This window comes from Protopterus annectens, chromosome 6.part0, assembly GCF_019279795.1.
Source record: "Protopterus annectens isolate FY-2018-M chromosome 6.part0, PAN1.0, whole genome shotgun sequence".
Classification (NCBI taxonomy): domain Eukaryota; kingdom Metazoa; phylum Chordata; order Ceratodontiformes; family Protopteridae; genus Protopterus; species Protopterus annectens.
The window spans coordinates 1,665,965,702-1,665,986,902 of NC_056737.1; the positions used below are offsets into that span (position 1 = coordinate 1,665,965,702).

At 42.9% G+C, this 21,201-nt stretch overlaps 1 protein-coding gene across 2 annotated transcripts in view; it reads right to left on the bottom strand.

The window, feature by feature from the left end:
- Positions 1 to 21,201, bottom strand: part of INTS7 (integrator complex subunit 7) — a 1,158,789-nt gene that overhangs the window by 66,862 nt on the left and 1,070,726 nt on the right. For both annotated transcript variants that reach the window (XM_044075076.1, XM_044075075.1), the window contains one exon: positions 14,371 to 14,469. In XM_044075076.1, coding sequence (XP_043931011.1) covers positions 14,371 to 14,469 — 99 coding nt within the window. The remainder of the gene's footprint in view (positions 1 to 14,370; positions 14,470 to 21,201) is intronic.

The window sequence follows — 21,201 nt, forward strand, 5'->3', positions numbered from 1 at the left end:
GTGAGTCAGGGACCCTGTAATATCTGTCAGGCTTACTGGGAGCCGGAGATAAGGAGTCAGGGGTCAAGCTTGACTCCGAAAACACATCATCCACAATGTCTAAAACAGGGGGAATGGCTAAAGGCTTGTGCTGAGGGAGAAGGAAATCCCTGAGCCTCTTTTTTGATTCTGAGAAGTCTTGACTCTCCCATTGAAAATGCTCCCTCAAAGTATGCAAGGTTTCCCCAAATGAATAATCCAATGGAGGAGATGCAGATGGAATAGACTCCTCAGCATCAGAATCCTCATAGGGAGGCATAGATAATTTCTGATCATAAGAGGAATCAGAAGAAATAGAAACTTGATCTGAAGATTCATAATCAGTGACTTGCCTAGGCCTCTTATCTGGAGGGGGATGGGTACCCCGATCAAGGTAATAAGGTCTTCATCCATTTTAATCATCTGTTTTTTAGGCATAGAGGCCTGTGCATGTGGCTCATGCATCGTTTTTTTAGTTTTAGAAGTTGCCTTTATCTTTGGTTTTGCAGCTGTCGTCGGTTTGATATATAAATGTTGAGGTCTGAATACACCCTCAGAAGCCGGTGCCTGCTCAGCAGCTCCGGACCCATCTGAGGGAGATTCATCCGTCGGTCCAATACCTCGAGTATCTTGCGGCATGCCGGACTCCACATGGGTGTCGGTAGAGGCCTGCGACTCGAAGGTAGCGGGTATCAGGGGCTGCAAAAGCACCTCACTGAGTACCAGCGAACCGGCGACTGACTTAGGAGAAGCTTAGTCATCGGTTTTGGATCTCGACTGCCTTTCTCTGTCCTTTTCTTTGCATTTTTTATGTACTCCGGTAGTCGGATTGCTATCCGACGACATTTCTGGGTAGTGAAATCTGTTTCCAAAATACTTTGATGCAAAAATATACCGACGCTTAATAGTGCGTTGGTTAAATCTAGCACAAAACCGACAGCCAGGCACATTGTGATCAGGGCCTAGGCAAGGAATACAGTATAAATGGAAATCCTTATGAGGTATTTGCTTCCCACAACTAATACAATTATTAACTTTTTCTTACATCGGTAAAAAGCAAGAAAAAAGTTTCCCCAACGAGGTACTTAGCTTAAGTGAAGACTTCGGTTCTGAAACTCAAACTTGAATATTTCAGTAGTCGGACGACCGGCACTTGCGAAATGCTTCTGCTTCGGGCACCTCGTGGCAAGAAAGACTAAAGAAAATGGCGTCTGCTGCATGTTTTATACCCCTGACAACCTGACATCATGGAAGGGAAGACAGCAACTGACGCAGGACCCAAGACTTTGGAATTCAGGCCGACTGAGGACAACCTGCCAGCAGATTACCCAAATGTAATGACTGCAACAGTGAAACACGAAGAACATCAGATGCCCTATGCAGCTCGACTGAAGAAACTCCAGCTGTACTCAGTTGCATACCGCCTACTCAGAGGTGATCTCTACCTGACATACAAGGCCATGTCCAACCCAGAATTGATGGACATGCTCCACCTAAAAAAAACCTTATCCCCTTGAGCCACACGCACTAGGGATCTAAACCTCACCACGACAATAAATAGGATGTGCTGGAGGGATAGATTCCTGCCCCAGAGACTTCCCATGCTTTGGAACAAGATTCCAATCTATATTAGGCAGAGTTTCTCACCAACACTCTTCAAAAGAAACCTTGACGAGTGGATGGGAAACAGAAAGTTTACCCCGGGGATCACTTCAGTGGCTCTGCTGGACAGAGACACAGGGAACTAATCTAAGGGGGCGGCGAAAGCCAACACATTCTGGCTAGGCTTATAAATGCCTTCGGGCAGATAGCCTAGTACCTACCTATGAACCTCTCTCTCTGATGCAAATGTGTTGAAGGGGCCTGTCCATGTGCCTTGCACCTTCAAGCTGCCCACAGCAGTTCCCCAACTCAGGTCTGAAGCATCTGTGTACATTTTCTGGACTGGAGTTAGGGGTTGTAAGGGGAGTCCTGGGTTCAGACAGACTTGATCCACCCACCAAAGGATCTCCTTCCTTAGGCATGGTAGGAAGGGAATGGTGTGGGGTCTAAGGGGTTGGAGTGTTGGGTCCATATGGACCTCAGGTACCACTGAAGCTTCCTCATGTGTAGTCTTACCAGTGCCAAATGGGGATTGTAGAAGCCATATGCCCTAAGAGTCTGAGGTACTCTCTTGCTGTCATTGCAGGGGAGTGGATGACAGACAACAGGTATTCCTTCAGGCTATCCACCTTTTGGGGTGGGAGGAATGCCATCATAACATCTGTCCTGATTCTGCACCCCAGAAAACCTAGTCCTGGGAGGGGTTTAAGCTGGATTTGGGGAAGTTGATGGTGAAACCCAGAGATTGCAGACCAGAAAAGACTGTCTGGAGATGATGCTGGAGGGTACAGTAACAATCTGCCTGGATCAGGAGGTAGTCCAGGTATGGGAAAATCTGTATCCCTAGGACTCTGCAAATAGGCTGCCACTGGAGCTGGACACTTGGTGAATACCCTTGGAGCAGTAGATAGTCCAAAGGGTAAAGCAGAGAATTGAAAATGAGAGGAACCCTCACAGAAGTATAAGTACTTCCTGTATTTGGGCCAGATGGGGATATGCAGCTAGGCATCTTTGACGTCCAAGGTGGCCAAAAATGCCTGAGACATTAGCAGTGGAAACAGTCTGAAGTGTGAGCATGCGGAAGGTGGGTACTTGAAGAAAAAGGTTGAGGTGAGAAAGATCCAGGATGGGTCTCCATGGGCCATCCTTTCTCGGGACCTGGAAAAGTCTGAAGTAAAAGCCCCTTTCCTTTTCTGATGCAGGGACTGGTTGGATAGTCCCTTGAGAGAGGAGGCTGTCCAAGACTGGTTGCAATTGGGGCAGCTGGTCATTTGGTGGCTGTCGGATGCCTCTTAAGAGTGGAGGAATGGCCCAAGGCATGAAGTAACCTTTTTCTATGATTGATAAGACCTACTTGTCTGAAGTAATGCTTTTCCAGAAAGGGAGACAGTGAAAGACTCTCTGGGAAAGGGGTAGAGGTTCTGGAGGGGGATGAAGAGGAGAAGGAAGGTAATTGCAGACTACCTGCCTTGTCCTGAAATGGAAGTTTCAGGGTTGGTGTCTGGGCAGGCTTGGAAGGTGGCTGCTGCTTTCTGGAACTCGTTTTGTCCCTAGTAGGAGGAGGAGCAAAATGTTTTCTAATGAATTGGGTCTTACTAAGATCATTTCTGTGGAATTTAGGAATTGGTGACACAAACAAATGTTTCAAGTCCTGTCGTTCTTTCCCCTACTGTTGAAGGGTTTTGAAAAGCTCTGCCACTTGTGCCCCAAACAAGGCAGTATTGTCCAGGGAGCATCTAGAAGTTTAGCCCTGATATCGTCAGGTAGGGGTTGGAGCCTCAGCCAAGAGTATCTTCTCAGCACTGAGGCAGAAGCTGCAGATCTGGCCGAGGCCTTTTTAGCATCATAACTGCATTTGATTGAGTGTTTTGTCACTTGTGAGGAAAAGGAGATCAGGTTAGAGATTTGTGACTCTGTGGCTGAATCAGGGAGCTCATCCAAGAGCTTTGAAGCCTGAGTCAAAAGGGCCAGGGAGTACTTGGACATATGTGTCTGGTAGTTGATGGCCCTAAATGCCAAAGTGGCAGAGCTGTACACCTTCTTGCCAATTCTCTCCATAGTTTTGCTGTCCTTATCAGTAGAAAAGACAGAGGTAGAGGGTAGCAGTCTGGAAGGTTTGTCTGCAGTGACAGAAATGGTACCAGGATCTGCATCTGGGCATTTTATTAGAAACTGGTCCCCTTCTGGGACCATATAGAATCTATCAGGCCTTCTAGGAGCAGGGGGTTGGGATTCAGGATTTTTAGAAGATGCAGAAAAGGCATCTAAGAAGGCTGGTAGGACTGATGGAATGGCAGAAGGTGAAGGGTATCCATTTGTAGGCGTTCATAATACCTTTTTTGGACTTCAGACATTTCTGTGGAATCCCATTTGAAAAACTCTCTCATCCAAGAGATGGTTTCTCCAAAGGTAAGGTTCTCCCAAAGGGAATCTGCCACAGCGGAATCCTCCTCTGGGAAGGCATATTCTATAGGAGAAGGCATTTGTGAAGCATAAGGCAGAGAATCCTCTGAAGAGGAATCTTAAGAGTCTTCAGCCTCTGTTTTAAGAGGTTCTACAGTCTCAGGCCTAGGGCTGATAACAAGAGGGGCAGCCAAAGGAGAAGCAGCCATGGAAGGCCTAAGGGCCATAAAGGCATTAAATAAGCACTGGAAGAAAGCTTGCCAATCAGGCAAGCTCTCAGGAGGTGAAGTCACATGTTTGGTTTTCTGTTTCTTTATTAAAGGAGAAACAGGCCTAGACAGCCTAGGTTCAGAAGCCTCACTAATTGTGGAAGGACCGGTCTGGACATCTGCAGTGAGCCGAGGTTCCCCCTCATCATCACCTCAACAGACATGCTTTCAAACCATGGTTTTGCAGCCTCTGGAAAGGTACCCGCTATACCAGAGTTGGCTGGTTCCATATGCTCCTCTAGGCATACCTCACCCACAGGAGGAATGTCGGGTGGAAGAGGTGCAGCAGTAGACTCAGGCCTGGTAATGTTGGCCTTCTTTTTTGGTGTCTCAACAGTATGACCGGACAGCCCTTCCAATGCAAAAGCAAGATGTTTGAGGCTTTGGTTCTCTAGATAGATATTAAGGACGTGCAGATGGCTACAAAGAGTGTTTGGCACAAAGGCCTGACAAATCGCACAGAACTTATGGTCATGGTTGGGCACTAGGCAGAACAGACACACCTACACTTTCCTTATCTGGATAACATGAACCTGGGCATGCATGCAGTGACCAAAAAATGAACAAGAAAAAGGCCCCAATGGGGTACTCATCTTTAAATCACAGGATCTGACGGCAGAGATCATAGGATGAGCTGACATTTGATTGGCAGAAGAGAAATTCTGAGGAAGGTACATGCATTTGTTACTTTTATGGCCCACATACCCTATGGCCAATGTCCAACATCCCATGTACCTTGCAGTGACTAAAGCTTTTGTATATTGGCTGGACATTCGGGTCGCTAGGGGCTAACCCAAAGGTTATGAATGCTGCAACATTTATATAGAAGGACATCAAATGTCTTCATTTGAAGGAACAGTTTTTTTTTTTACTCTATTCATCTAATCTTTACCAAAGCAACAAAAACAAGAAAAACTGCATCTTAATTGATAATAAAGATGTAAACCAAACATGTTTGCATTCTTTGGGCAAACATTGACATCCAAAGACACACAAAACCATCAACTCATGTCAATGAGACCGGTTTTACACTCTTGAAACGTGGACACCAGCAGGAATATGTAGCATCGTAATGCTCAGCTCCAAACCTAAAGTACTTCCCTGTAGAGGTAAGAAGACCTTGTCTTGCCTTACTTGCCAGCTCAGACACCTCACCAGCATCAAGATGTCTAATCATAAAAAACGAGGATCCAGAAAAAGATGAACTTCCATTATCTAAATAGCTTAGCAAGTTGCTCTCAACACCAGTTTACGTACAATTTATTCTTTTAAGAGTTGAAACAACCCAAAGCTGGAAATGGACCCAGGTGAGAGTGTGGCAATTTCAGATAGTGCCCAAACTTTAGTTTCTCACATATAGTGCCCCAGTACCAATTCCCCATTGTTCAGTGGACTGAAAATCTTCATCTCTCTCTTTCTATGATCACTTCTCTACGAAGAAAATATTCGGGATAGATGCATGTTAGGATCTGTATGTTTCGGTAATACGGATGGAACAGTGTGTATTGGAGAGTTTGACAGTCACAGAAATGCTTTGCACCTGCTCTGAGGTTTGAGTATTAGTAGTAGTATAAAGATACATTCTTAACTGTCATAGTACATTAAAACTAGATATCCAAGTTAGGTCCTTTGTGCACAGCTGCCTAGTTTCAGAAGACCTTGGACATTTTACTTTAATTACTTATTCAGTGTTAAGACTGTACAATCAAGGGTGTGGCCAGGCATATTCTGTATTCAACATATTTTCTCAAATGTGCCACAAAGATAATATAACATAATACAACACAGACATTAAGATGTCCATAACTGTCTAAATTAATGCTTGCAACATAAATCTGTAGACAGTTTGCTAAGAGATAATCTGAAAACAATTCTTTATTAATGCTGTAGGGAGCAACAACTCAAAATGAAGTGGAGACCACAAGTGTTAAACTAGCAATATTTGAAGAGATGCATACATTTTTAAATACATGGTGGGCAAATGGGGGTATGGGTAACATTAAGCTCTGAGTATAGAATATAAATTTCCACCTACACTCTTGTACATCACTGAAAAGATTAAAGAAAACTAAGGCACGCAACACTAAATGATCATTTTAGTCTTAACTTCTGTAGTACTTGGAGATCTTCTACGTAGGTCTCCAATAAAAAGAAATAATTTCATCTAGCAGGCTCCTATGATCAACAGAAATGCAATAAAAGCTATAAAGCTACTCAAGGTGAGATCATTTCAACCCATGTCAGAATGATGTGCTCAGAAACTCAGCATATTCTGGATCTAAATATTTATTTATTTATTTATTTTATTTTACATTTGTTAACCGGGCTAGTCCAACTGGATACAAGTCCATTTTCAGTGGAGGCCCGAGGAGAAAAGCTCCACTAACTACTACTTAACAAGATAAAAAATATACAAAAACTTATACAATAAAAATAAGAATAAAAATAAAAATGAAAAATAAAAACAATGTCATAGGTTAATTACAGGCTATATCAGAAATTGATTTCTATGTGAGGCAAAGCAGAAGTCTAGGTTAGATAAAAATGCTAGGTTAAGGTGTGTTATTCAAAGACATCAGTATTTAGGTTAAGAAATATGAATGAATAAAGAGGGATAGAGAGATGGATTAATAAGAGGGAAAGTTAAGTAAGCTAGAGAAATGATGAAGAAGGCCAGGTGAAGAGTAAAGAGGGGAAGCAGGGTGAGTGAGAAAGGTTACCCAGGGTCGTTACAGGAGCATAGCCTGTGGTTGTTTAGGTAGAGTCTTAGATTGGATTTAAATAGTGGAATAGAAGTCAGTGTTGTGAGGTCTGGTGGAAGTTGATTCCAAATTTTGCCAATTGAGTTGGAAAATATAGAATCTCCTGCTACATTGTTTGATTTAGAAGTTTTTATCAGTGATTTGTTGAAGGAACGGAGATGCCTCATATTGTGATAGGGTGTTATGAGTGTAGAGAGCATTGGTGTGTTTTCAGGGTGATAAAGGACTTTATGTGCAATAGTGAGTTGGTAGTATTGTATGAGGTGGGGTAATTCCAGCCAACCTAGTTTTAAAAGATTCAAACAGTGGTGAGTTTTATATGGAGAGGCAGTGGCAAATCTGGCTATGTTGTTGTATGACATGGCTAGTTTCTTGAGGTTGTACTTTGAAAGGTTAGTGTATATAGAAGAAGCATATAATAGGGTAGAGATTAAGTGGGTTCTAGCTATGATAGTTCTAGCTTCAGGTGTTAAGAAAAGTACAGTTTTGTACCTACCATAAATGTAGATGTTCGAAGATCCACATTGCTGCAGTCCTTACACTTGGGTAGTCCGCTGTCCTCGGTCGGCCCGAATATCAAAGTATTAGGCTGACGTCGGTCAAGGCGCTTAAGACTGACATCAGGACGTCAGGGTACAAATGCGCATGACCGACGTCATATCCTCAGTCTTTTCTTGCCCCAGATGTCAGAAGACCCTAAACAGAAAGGTCAAAACCAAAAGACAACAAAAAACAACCAACCACCCGTGTACAAACCATATGTACAATATATACAATATTTACAATATGTACAACCCAAACCACACAACCGCCTCTAACTACAGAGGGGAAGGAGGGAGGGTAAATTGGACTGCAGCAATGTGGATCTTCGAACATCTACATTTATGGTAGGTACAAAACTGTACTATGTTCTTCATCTCACATTGCTGCAGTCCTTACACTTGGGTAGAATCCCAAAGCAGAGATAAGGGAGGATGGCAAAACTATAAAGCAGTAGGAGCTGCCAAAATGCCCTGTAAAATTGCAGTGGCAAAACCAGCCCTCGATTTAGAGTAAAGTGGAAGGTGATAATGCTTAGAGAAAGTATGCACTGAACTCCAAGTAGCTGCCTCCAAAATATCTTTAGTTGCCACCCCTCTTAAAAAAGCTGTAGAAGTGGCAGTAGCCCTAGTGGAATGAGGCCTAATCCCAGCTGGAATCTCCTTACCATGATGGGAATAACAGAAAGCAATACAAAACCCAATCCACTTAGAAATAGTTTGTTTTGACACAGGCTTGCCCTGAGAACTCAAAGCAAAAGAAACAAATAACTGCTGAGACTGCCTGAACCCTTTAGTTCTGCTCAAATAATATCGCAACTGCCTGTGTATATCCAAAGTGTGCAAAATCTTTTCCCCTTTATTTTGGGGGTTTGCATAAAAAGTAGGCAAATGAATAGTTTGGTTTAAAGCCACACTAGAAACCACTTTAGGCATAAAGGAAGGATTAGTACGCAAAGATACCCTATCCTTATGGAAAATTAAGAAAGGCTCAACTGCCATAAGGGCCTGTAATTCAGAAACCCTTCTCGCAGAGGTAATGGCTAACAAAAAAGCAGTCTTCCATGATAAATATTTCAACTCAGCAGTAGCTGCAGGCTCAAAAGGTTGTAGAGTGAGTTTCTCCAACACAAAATTGAGATCCCAAGCAGGAGTAGGAGCTCTCCGTGGGGGTCTTATATTCTTTGCCCCTCTAAGGAATTGCTTAAACAAAGGATGAGAAAACAATGGTGGGTCACAGTCATAGTGAGCAGAAATTGCTGCAGCATGAATCTTAATAGAAGTGAAGGACAAACCTTTGTCCAGTAACTCAGTAAGATATTGAAGAGCCACACTTAAATTAGGCTTAGAAACATCAAACGCTTTTGCTGCACTCCAAAATAAAAATCTCTTCCATTTATCTGCGTACACTTTCCTTGTACTAGGCCTTCTGGCCTCCAAAATAACATTCAAAACTTGCTGTGGAAGCTGAGACCCTCCAGGGTTTAAAATAGAATATGCCAGGCCGTCAGGTGAAGAGAGTGAAGTTTGACATTGAGTAAATGACTGTTCTCCTGAGACAGCAGGTGTGGAATCGAAGGTAAAGGCCATGGAGGCTCCCGTACCAGACTTCTCAGTAGTGGGTACCAGTGCTGTCGAGGCCAATCTGGAGCTATTAAAATCATCTTTGGCTTGTTCTGTCTGACCTTCAGAAGTACCTTTGGGAGGAGAGGCAGAGGTGGAAAGGCATACACATGAAGATTGCTCCAATTGAATGAAAGAGCATCCACTTTCCAAGCTGTGGGATGAAACCTTTTGTGCAAAACTTTGGCAGCTGGTAGTTTAGTGGAGAAGCGAACAGATCTATGTCTGGAGTTCCCCATGACACTGTCAATTTCTGAAATACTTGAGGATCCAATTTCCACTCGTGGGGATCCATAATTTGTCTGCTCAACACATCTGCTAAGGAGTTCTGTGCTCCCGGCAGAAACCTTGCCTGAAGATTTAGCTGTAAACTGAGAGCAGTCTCCCACAAAATCATTTCTTGTCTGCACAGAGGATAAGAATGTGTTCCCCCTTGCTTGTCGATGTACCACATGACAGTTGTGTTGTCTGTTAGAATCAACACCTGCCCTGGAAGAAGTAAATCCTTGAAAGCTATTAATGCAAATTGGACTGCTAACATCTCCTTCAAGTTGATATGTAGATGTAGAAGTCTGGCAGGACACGTGTCTTGTATCCACTTTCCATTTAGATGAGCTCCCCAAGCTTTGTCTGAGGCATCTGTCGTTAGAATCTGACTCGCCTCTGGCCAGGTCACAGAGAGTCCCTTGTTTAGGTGACATTCCTGAGCCCACCACAAAATTCCTTTTGAATGCAAGGTATTATCTGAATGACAGTCACCATATCTTGGCAGTGCTGTGTCCATACATTTTGAGATACCATTGTAGCTTCCTCATATGCAGTTTGGCATTGGGAAGCACCAGAATACAAGATGCCATGAACCCCAAGGCTTGAAGGACTGTCCTTGCAGTCAGCCTGGACTGATGAGACAATTGATGGAAGTAAAGAGAAAGATTCTTTTGTTTGTCCGGGGTCAAAAAGGCCATCTGGGATGCTGTATTCAGTCTCACACCCAGAAAGCACATGTCCTGAGAGGGTACTAGACTGGACATTATTTCGTTCACAGAATACCCCAGGCATCTTAGCACTGCTATCACATAGTGTAAATGATGAAGAAGTTCGTCCTTTCCTTGAGCCAGAATCAGGCAATCGTCCAAATAAGGATAGATCTGTATTCCTCTTAGCCTGAAGAAAGCTATCACTGGAGCCAGAACCTTCGTGAACACTCTGGACGCAGTAGATAAGCCAAAGGGCAATGCAGAGAACTGATAATGAGAAGTCCCAGCCCAAAAACGTAGATACTTCCTGCAACTTAGCCTGATAGGAACATGAAGGTAAGCCTCCTTGAGATCCAGAGTCACCATCTAGTGATCTTTGCCCAGCAGAGGTAAAAGCTGTTGTAACGTCAACATTTTGAACTTGGGAATGTCCAGATAAGTGTTGAGGATAGATAAATCCAAAATTGGTCTCCACGTGTTCCCCTTCTTTGGTACTAGGAACAGGCGAGAATAAAATCCTAGGCCCACTTCTGGCAGAGGGACCGGTTGTATGGCCCCTATTTGGAGCAGCAGAGAAATTTGTTTGTGAGCCTCTATTCTTTGCTGAGGAGGAACATCCGGCATGCCTTTGAAAGGAGGCAAGGTATGGAAATAAAACCTGTAACCTTGGTGTATGATATCCAATAACCATTTGTCTTGGGTAATCAAACTCCAATTTTCCCTGAAGAGTGCCAACCTTCCTCCCAAAGGTGCTGCCAGGCAAGAAGGATCTGGCAGCTGAAAAGGTAGGTCATTGGGTCTGTTTACGAAAGGACTGGCCCCTGCCCTCACCTGAAGATTGTGCAGGAGAACTCCCTGTTCTAGGTCTGAAGGAGCTCTGAGCTCTGCCCCTACCACGTCTAGATCTACCCCTAGACTGTGAATCATAAGAAGGGTACGTCCACCCCTTAGCAGGCCAATTCCTACTAAACTTCGGAGGCTGGACTTGCAAAAAATCTTTAACAGTCTGCATAGACTTAGCCTTGTCTTCCATTTTCTTCAAGACTGACTCCAAAGGTGAACCAAACAACACATCAGACTGTAAAGGAGCATCCAAAATCCTTGTCTTAACATATTCAGATAAATTCTGATCCCTCAGCCAGGCGTGCCTGCGAAGAACTGACCCAGTGGCAGCCACCCTAGACGAGGCTTGTATAGCATCAAAACCACATTGTAAAGAATGCTTACCCACCTGTTCAGAGACATGTACCAAATCTTGTAATTCCTTACACTCAATGCCTTCCGCCAGAGCATCTACCTTAGACTTCAGTTGAGAAAGAAGATAGTTTTGATATTTCAACATGTGAAACTGGCAATTCAAAGCCCTCATAGCTAAGGTGGAAGAAGTATAGACTTTCTTTCCCCATCTATCCAAAGCTCTGGCCTCTTTATCTGGAGGAACCGGATTTTTACAACAGAGGCCTTGACACCCTTAGGTCCCTGACTAACAGTTTCTGGGTCCGCCCTAGGACTCTTATAAAGATATTTATGAGCCTCAGGCACCCTATAATACCTATCCGGTTTAACAGGAGCAGGAGGCAAAGAATCAGGATTAAGTGAAGCCTCTGCAAACACATCTTCCACAACATCCAGAACAGGAGGTATAGCCAAAGGCCTATGCTGGGGTAAAAGCAAAAATTCCCTAAGCCTTTTCCTGGAATCAGAGAAGTCCTGACCTTCCCACTTAAAATGTTCCCTCATGGAATGAAGAGTTTCTGAAAAAGAAAAATCCTCTGGAGGAGAAGCAGAGGGAGTGGAATCATCTGCATCAGAATCAGAATAAGAAGAGTACTCCTGCAAGTCTTCAGCTGAAGACTCTGAAACATCTGAAGCCTGCTCAAAACTCCCCAACTCTGGTTCCACCCTAGGCCTCTTATCTGGGGGGGGGCAAAGAATCTCTAATCAAAGTAATTAAATCTTCTGCCATTTTAAGCATGTGCTTCTTGGGCACAGATCCTGAAGAACTAGGAGTGACACCAACAGAAGCTAAACCTGGCCTGCCTCTGGGAGAAGCCTTAGAAACAGAAGGAGAGGGCCTAACTACCCTAGGAAGGGAGGGGAGTACAGTAACCTGAGAAGCCCCTTCAGCCTGACCTGCCTCCTGAGAGGCCACATCCTGCAATAACAAAGTCTCCCCCTGGGCCTCCAGAGAAGCCTCCGGCGGAACCACCGGTTCCACTGATGCCTCTAAAGAACTGGCGTCCGGTACGGACGACTCTTCTTGCCTCGGCTTAGCTGCCTTGTCTTTGCGCTTCTTCGAAGAAGCGGGCGTCGGAGCATCCGACGGCATGTTATAATTGCACCGCTTCCCAAAGACCAACCTGGCACAATCTAACCTTCGCTTAATAGTGCGCTTATTGAACCTAGCACAAAAGCGACACCCAACAACGTCGTGCTCAGGCCCCAAACAAGGAATACACAAAGTATGATAATCTCTATGCGGTATTTGTTTCCCACAAGAAATACAGTTATTCACTTTTTCTGACATCCGGTAAACCACTGAGGCAAGAAAAACTAAAATATTCTAACGGGCTACTTAGCCAACTTTGACTCGGTCTGAAACTCCGAATTCGAAAAATTTCAGAACGCCGAACGGCACTTGCAATGCTGCTTCTGCATCGGACCATGCGGCAAAAAAGACTGAGGATATGACGTCGGTCATGCGCATTTGTACCCTGACGTCCTGATGTCAGTCTTAAGCGCCTTGACCGACGTCAGCCTAATACTTTGATATTCGGGCCGACCGAGGACAGCGGACTACCCAAGTGTAAGGACTGCAGCAATGTGAGATGAAGAACATGATTTGATTCTATATAGAGATCCAAGTTTCCTGTTAGTTGATTTTATGGTGGAGTTGATATGAAAGTCAAATTTTAGTTGGTTGTCGATGGTAATACCCAATAGTTTAGTTGTTTGGTCTGGAGCAATAAGTGTGCCATTGTTAGATGTAAGTGTGAAGTCAATAGGGAGAGATAGGTGAGTAGGACAAATGGAATCAATTGCCATGCCAGAGTGGTTAGAGGATAGCAAAAGGGGCTGGAGGACACTAAATGAGAGCATTAAGATGGATATTGTACAGTTCAGTGAAGAGATCAATCCATGCCTACCATCATCGAAGAGCTTCAAGAACAAACAAAACTGTTTGCTGATGACATCAAGACTGGAGTGGATATCAGGGAAAGAGAAGTTGATCCTACCGGAGATCTAGAGTTGCCTGTAATGTTAGAAGACAACTGAGCTTCAACCGATGAAAAAAAAAAAGTCAAAGTGATGCATATTTGTGTGGTAACTCAATGGCTGACTTGCGTGCTACCCTCCTCACAGCACAACTCAGTCATTAAGTCACCCTAAGAGAGCACAGGAAAAAAAGGTCATAGTATGACAGAATGCTACAGTATATCACTATTAGTTTGGACTCTACAGACTCTGTTTCTTCTCACTAAAGAGGCCATGTATGGAATAGAATATTCCAATTTGTAAGGCCATATCAGACAAGGAATAGCTGGTTGTGTGTGTGTGTGTGTGTGTGTGTGTGTGTGTGTGTGTGTGTGTGTGTGTGTGTGTGTGTGTGACTGCAGCAAAGGTTTACTCTACTAATGCAGCAAGGGGAATCAGTACATACAGAAAAAAATCACTAGGATCCTAGATAGCTCTGCCAGAAAGAATGGTGCAATATGCAATTACAGTGGGGTTTAAGTATGTTAAATGCCAGAGACAGACAGAAAAGGGGAGTGAATGGAAGGGGGCAGCTGCACATGGCTAGCTATAATACCTGGTTGCAGCTGGTGGACCAGAAGGGACTTTCTGCCTGTGTCTATATATACTCGTACGTAAATATTCTTCTGACCAACAGACATTAATACTAACTGACATATACTCCATTTCACTGTCATCCTGTTTCAAGGTGGTCATGCAAGACAAGTATATAGAAAGACACACAAGTACTGACAGTACTATCAAACAACAGATGCATGGCTTGCTTTTACTTATTATATGCTTATCAACTGCACTGAACCACTGTTACTATGAGCATAGCTGTGCAAAATTGAATATGGCTGTCACTGAATTAACAGAGAAAGTGTCACAGTGAAACAAAGGTGGACCCACACCACCTTATTATTGGATATTATTTTCTTACCTTAATGCTGGTAGACTGCAGTCTCTGGAAGAAGTACCTTTGAAATGAAAGAGGAATTTTCATCAGAGCGATGACTGTATCACATAGGCAGATGGTGTGCTAAATAAAAACAAGCAAACAATTTAAAATGATGCATTCACTTTATTACCTATGCTAGTTAAGTTTGCTCTACAATTCAGATGTCCCTTAAAGCAATCATTTTCTGTGTAAGGGATATACTCCCATCTTTCCAGAAGCAATGTTCCCCACCAGTATCCCTCTGATCCTTGCCCTGCAGTAGAACCATAAAAAAATGCAGCAAATTAATTCTAATAAATAAATCCATACTCATACTTCTATTATCTTCTTTATAAATGTTCTCTGCCCTGAGATACTGACATAAACTTGTACCTGCCAGGGTACATGCGAGTGTTGCTTAGTTAACCAGCACTTTTCAACAGCAAAACTGAACTGTTGCTCCACACAATGACTCCCAATAATTTCCAATGCTAAAGGAAGGAAAGCTGCCATCCAAGAGAAAAATATTCCTACTTGATCAACAAAAGTTCCAGAAGCCATAACCAGTATCATGAGCCATATCATTGCTGCACTGATAAGCTGGCCGGTGCATGAATTCATGAAATTACTGCAACATTTCATCTAACTGAACTGAAAAAATACACTGTGTAGAAGAGGGTTTACAAATCAGTTTCTTTTTTTTTTAATTGATTTGCTAGTCTATCAAACAGCAAATCTCTGTTCTGCTAATTGCCCATTTTATTCCTGCTCTCTTCAGCATCACTCATTCAGTTCCTTTTAAAATCTCACATTTGAGTTATTGGTGGCACACTGAATTCTTGAAGATCCCACTATGCAGCAGCAGGTTTAATTTTCCTCCATTCGTAAACTAAGTTTTTCTCCTCTTTCTTATCTATCTCTCTTCTACAAGACTACCTCCTACTCACCTACTCTCTTCCATAATCATTATAAGAGCTCCTCTTATAATCTTGCATTTTACAGTTATTTCTCACCACATTTCACTTCTTTGCCTACTTCACCATATGATGCTAATCCCCTCTATCCTATTTCCATTCTCCCACTTCATTTACCCAGACTTTCACTTAACTACTACGTACTCTCTGACCCTCAGGATGAAATTCATCTCATCTCACTGAATACCCTCCTAAAGTGATCACAGTCTATGCTGACGATGCCTGTTACATCAACCTGACTAAACTGTACAAGCTATCCTCTATTTTTCCCTAACCCTATCTCAACCACTCTCTTCCCACCTTATATTTGCATTCATCTTTATTAGACACCAGATTTCACTTCACTTTTACATATAGTGATTTATAACATTCTCAACATTCTCATAAGACCCCTTTTTTCAGTCAGAGGACACAAACCGCAACTCTCTCTCTTCCAAAACTTCAATCTTCCACCTTCAGTTTGTTGTTTCCCACTAAATTAAAAAATATAATTTGGTTTGGTCATATAAATGATTGCTATATTTATAATAAATCTGAACTACTTTATTCCCAACTAAATATACATCCCAGTGATGTCATCTTCACTACAGAAGCCTGGTTAAATTGTGAGAGCGCTCTTCCTCACATTTACTTATTTAGTTACTACAACATACAGGTGTGATCCTCTAGGTGACCATAACTAGTTAGCATCTTTCCTTCACCTTGGAGCCAATAGTAAGCTTGCCTCCTGCTTCATATCAGTCTTCATAGTTACACTTCTTTGTTAGACTCTAACCACCTACAACTCTCAAAATAACTTCACACTCCTGTACTCCTAGACAACTTAATGCTTAATTGGATTAGCTCTTGGATTGCATGTTTCAGCAGCCCTCTGCACTTTGCAGTTCTACATGACTTTTCAAGCAGCTCAGTGGTTCCAACTCTTCTCCTGGCAATCATTCTGTCCCAGACCTCATTTTCACTACCATTCCAATCCATTTTCTATCCACCTTTGCTTTCCCTGTTCTACTGACCATTGCTATATTCAGTAGACTTTAAGAGGCTTAAAATCATCTTCCTAAGTCAAAACTCCAGATCGTACCTTTCCACCTGAAAGGACCTGGAATTAATTTACTGACTTAATTGGTCCTCAATATATTTGATCATGAATCCTAGTGATGCACTTATATTCTTTTAACAACTGACTATCCATCCCAAAATTACCATCATCCAAACAAAACTCACAGACAGATATTGCTGCAATCAATGTCCCTGGCTCTCTTCTGAGCTACAGTAGCACATGCACACTAAACACAAACAGTGGAAACTCTGGAAAATACCATGAAATGATTACTACAGCCTATTCATGTCATAAAATGCAAAGGATCACTGCAAAAACAAATAGAAATACCTACCATCTTTCTACTAAACTAAAGCACTAAATGCATACACGAAAAACACTGGCACCTCTGGAAGGATAACCAACATAATTAGCAATACACTCTATCCCAGTCATTTAAATGCAGTGTAAAATTTGACACAAAACAGTTAAAAGCACACTACAAGACTACACAATGCATATTTTTCAAAAACTTCCTTTAGGAATGAAATTAAAAAAAAACTTCTAGTCCTCTCAAGAAAGTCTACATTCTTAGGCAAATCTCAAGTCTCCCATCCCAACCATCGTCGCTTCACTACTTTACTGTTGCAATTCTAGTATCACGTTCCCTATTTACATCTCCTTGTCTTTCTCTTTTTCACCCTCCCAATCCTGGCCAAGGGAACTTTATTACAATCTTCCAAGATTCATTTTCAAATGCATCATTGAAAACCATTTATCATCTCTGTTCTTTTCTTTCCTATCACTTCAACACCTCCACCTTAAAACCAACATTCTTAAACAACAGAATCACTTCACACTACTTAACATCAATTTCTCCCATCACTCTGGATTACTACACAACTGGAGTGGAAATTAGCTATTGTAAATTTTCCAAAGTTAATAATCCATCACTTCCAGAGTGCTTTCACCTAAGTGGCACTCTCCTACTTCTCAAATTAAAAAAGGTGCCTACTAAACAAGTTCTAGCCCAGACTCAACATTTTAATTTACGCAACAACCAACATGGCTTTTGGCCTTCCTTCAATACCAGTACTGCACTACCTCTTACTTCAATACCAGTACTGCACTACCTACAGCCTCTAACTATTTTCAACACAGATAAAGGTTTAGTTACAACTCATGGGCTGTTTTTTGTAGACAAAGTGAGCTTCTATGACTCACTCCAATTTCACAACCACCTTGATAAAACAGACTTCACCAATTAAAACTAAGATGATATTTCAATTCTCCATTGCTCAACCTTCTTAAACACCAGTCCTCTTCAGCTGGGTGCTCCACAACTGACCATCCTTAGCATTATTCTTAACTCTAAAAAATATTCTTCAACAACTGGCTCAACAGACAAATGCTCAAAGTTAATACTGAAAAAATATGACCTTTGATACCTCTAAAAACTATATAAATATGTAGTGCTTACAGTTCTAGAACCATTGGGTCATCCTACGTTCTCCACCAATTCTTATAAACACTTACATATTTTACTAGATCCTTCTCTCTCCCTTCACACCAGTGCGGGCTATTCAGCTAAGTTCTGTTAACTAAAAATTACTTGGCAGCCAGCTCGCACCTGAATCATGCAGAAAGTACAGTTTTGTACCTACCATAAATGTAGATGTTCGAGTGTTCACACTGCTGCAGTCATCACACTTGGGTTATCCTGCCGTCAGGTGGTCCCACAGTCGGCCAGAGTTCCAAAGTCTTGGTCCAGCGTCAGTTGCTGTCGCTTCTTCCCTGACGTCAGTGCGCCAGGGGTATATAATATGCATCCAATGCCATTTTCTTCAGTTTTTCTTGCCCCAGATGTCAGGTGCCCCCAAGTAGGTAGGCAATACATATTGCTAATCAAAAATAAACATATAAAATAAAAACAATACCTTCAGTTACCAGCAAACACACCCCAAAGGTGGTATAGATAAGTCCAGCTAGTTCAGAGGGGATGGAGGGAGGGTAACCTGGACTGCAGCAGTGTGAACACTTGAACATCTACATTTATGGTAGGTACAAAACTGTACTATGTTCATCGTGTTACACTGCTGCAGTCATCACACTTGGGTTGAATCCCAAAGCTAAGGTTGGGTGGCTGGTCTATAAAGAGTTAGGATTGGCTATGAGGCCCTGCAGAACTGCAGTGGCAAATCCTGCTCTGGATTTAGAGTAAAGAGGCAGGTGATAATGCTTGGTGAAGGTGTGCACTGAACTCCAAGATGCAGCCTCCAAAATTTCCTTGGTAGGTACTCAGAAAGGCTGTTGAAGTGGCTGTTGCCCTGGTGGAATGAGGCCTAATGTTATTAGGGACTGATTTTCCATGCTGTGTGTAGCAGTACCGAATACAGTGTCCTATCCATTTGGATATAGTCTGCTTTGAGATAGCCTTGCCTTGTGATCCTGCAGCATATGCTACAAACAGTTGTTCAGTTTTCCTGAAAGCTTTTGTTTTGTCCAAGTAGAAGCATAGCTGTCTGTGTATGTCCAAAGAATGCAGAAGTTTCTCCCCTTTATTTTGGGGGTTTGGATAAAAAGTTGGCAAATGGATGGTTTGGTTAAGAGCCACACTAGATACCACCTTTGGCATGAAGGTAGGGTTTGTCCTTAAAGATACCCTGTCCTGATGAAAAATTATAAAAGGTTCCACTGCCATTAATGCCTGTAGCTCTGAGACTCTTCGTGCTGAAGTTACTGCCAGGAGCAGAGCTGTTTTCCATGATAAAAGTTTTAGATTGGCTGTATTGGCTGGCTCAAAAGGTGGTAGGGTCAGTTTATCCACAATGAAATTGAGGTCCCAAGTTGGTCTTGGTGCTCTCCGGGGCGGTCTTATGTTTTTAGCCCCTCTGAGGTACTGCTTTAGCAAGGGATGAGAGAATAAAGGAGGATCCGTGTTGTAATGTGCAGAAATGGCAGGGGTGTGGATCTTAATTGATGAAAAGGATAGGCCTCTGTCCAGCACCTCAGTTAAGTACTGTAAAATCTGAGGAATGCTTGGAACAAGAGGGTCAAGGCTGTGAGCCTGGTTCCAGGTGCAGAATCTTTTCCATTTTTCTGAGTAAGCTTTCCTGGTGCTAGGCCTCCTGGCCTCCAAAATGACATCCATAACAGCTTTAGAGAGAGGTGTTGCCTGTTTGACTAAAGTATCTGCCATGCAGCCAAGTTTAGGGTTTTGAGCTGACCGTGCAGGATCTGATTGTTTTGTTGAGTCAGAAGGTGTGGAATTTGGGGCAAAATCCATGGTGGGCCCTGAGCCAAGTTTCTTAAGATTGGGTACCAGTGCTGGCGTGGCCAGTCTGGAGCAATCAGGATCATCTGTGGTTTTTCTTGTCTGGCTTTTAGGAGTACCTTTGAAAGGAGAGGCAGTGGTGGGAAGGCATAGACTTTTGGGTTTTTCCAGCTGAACAGAAAAGCATCCCCTTTCCATGCTTGTTTGTGATAAGTCCTTGTGCAGAATTTTTGTAGTTGGCAATTCAGTGGGGAGGCAAAAAGATCTATGTCTGGGCATCCCCATTTTTGTGTTATCATGCTGAAGATTTGTGGATTCAATTTCCATTCGTGAGGGTCCATGATATTTCTGCTTAGGTCGTCTGCCAGAGTATTTTTCTTTCCTGGCAGGAATTGTGCTTGCAGGTGAACTTGGTACGTTAGAGCTGTGTTCCACAAGGTCATGGCTTGCCTGCATAGGGGATAAGAGTGAGTGCCCCCTTGCTTGTTTATGTACCACATTACTGTGGTGTTGTCTGTCTTCAGTAATAGTTGTCCTGGATGTAGAAGGTCCTTGAAAGCTGTTAGGGCATTTTGAACAGCCAACATCTCTTTTTGATTGATGTGAAGATGCATCTGGTCTGTGGTCCACTTGCCCTGAATGCATTTTCCTGCCATGTGTGCTCCCCAGGCGTAATCCGAAGCATCTGTTGTTAGAGTTTGCCTGGCTGTGGGTTGGGTAAAAGGCTGACCCTTGTTTAGGTGACATGCCTGTGCCCACCATCGAAACTCCTGTTGTAGGCAGGGAATCATTGGAATTACTGCTTCTAAACTGTGAGAGTGTTGAGTCCAAACACTTTTTAGGTACCATTGTAATTTCCTCATATGCAGTCTGGCATATGGTATTAGCAGTATGCAGGATGTCATGAATCCCAGGGCCTGCAGAATTTTTCTTGCAGGGAGATGGGACTTTTTTGCCAGTAACTGAAAATATTGAGTTAGTTGAAGTTGTTTGTCTGGCGTGAGGTAAGCCATCTGGGCCATTGTATTTAAGCTGGCACCCAGGAATGTAATATGTTGTTAGGGCACTAGTTTTGACTTCTTTTCGTTTACCGTGTACCCTAGAGAAGTTAGCAACTTTTTCACAAACGCCAGATGCTGTAGAAGAATGTCCTTTGTCTCTGCTTGAATGAGGCAGTCGTCCAGGTATGGATATATTTGAATTCCTTTTTGTCTGCAAAATGCAATTACTGGCACCAGGCACTTTGTGAAGACCCTGGGTGCAGTAGATAAGCCAAAGGGCAGTGCAGAGAATTGGTAGTGCATTCTACCAGCTTTGAATCTGAGGTATCTTCTGCAATTTTGTCTGATAGGGATATGCAGGTATGCCTCTTTGAGGTCCAGAGTAACAAGCCAAGCCTTCTTGCCCAGCATGGGTAGAAGCTGCTGTAATGTCAACATTTTGAATTTCGGAATATCCAGGTAAGTATTCAGAATTGAAAGGTCCAGTATGGGCCTCCAGGCTTTGTCCTTTCTGGGGACCAGGAAGAGTCTTGAGTAAAATCCTTG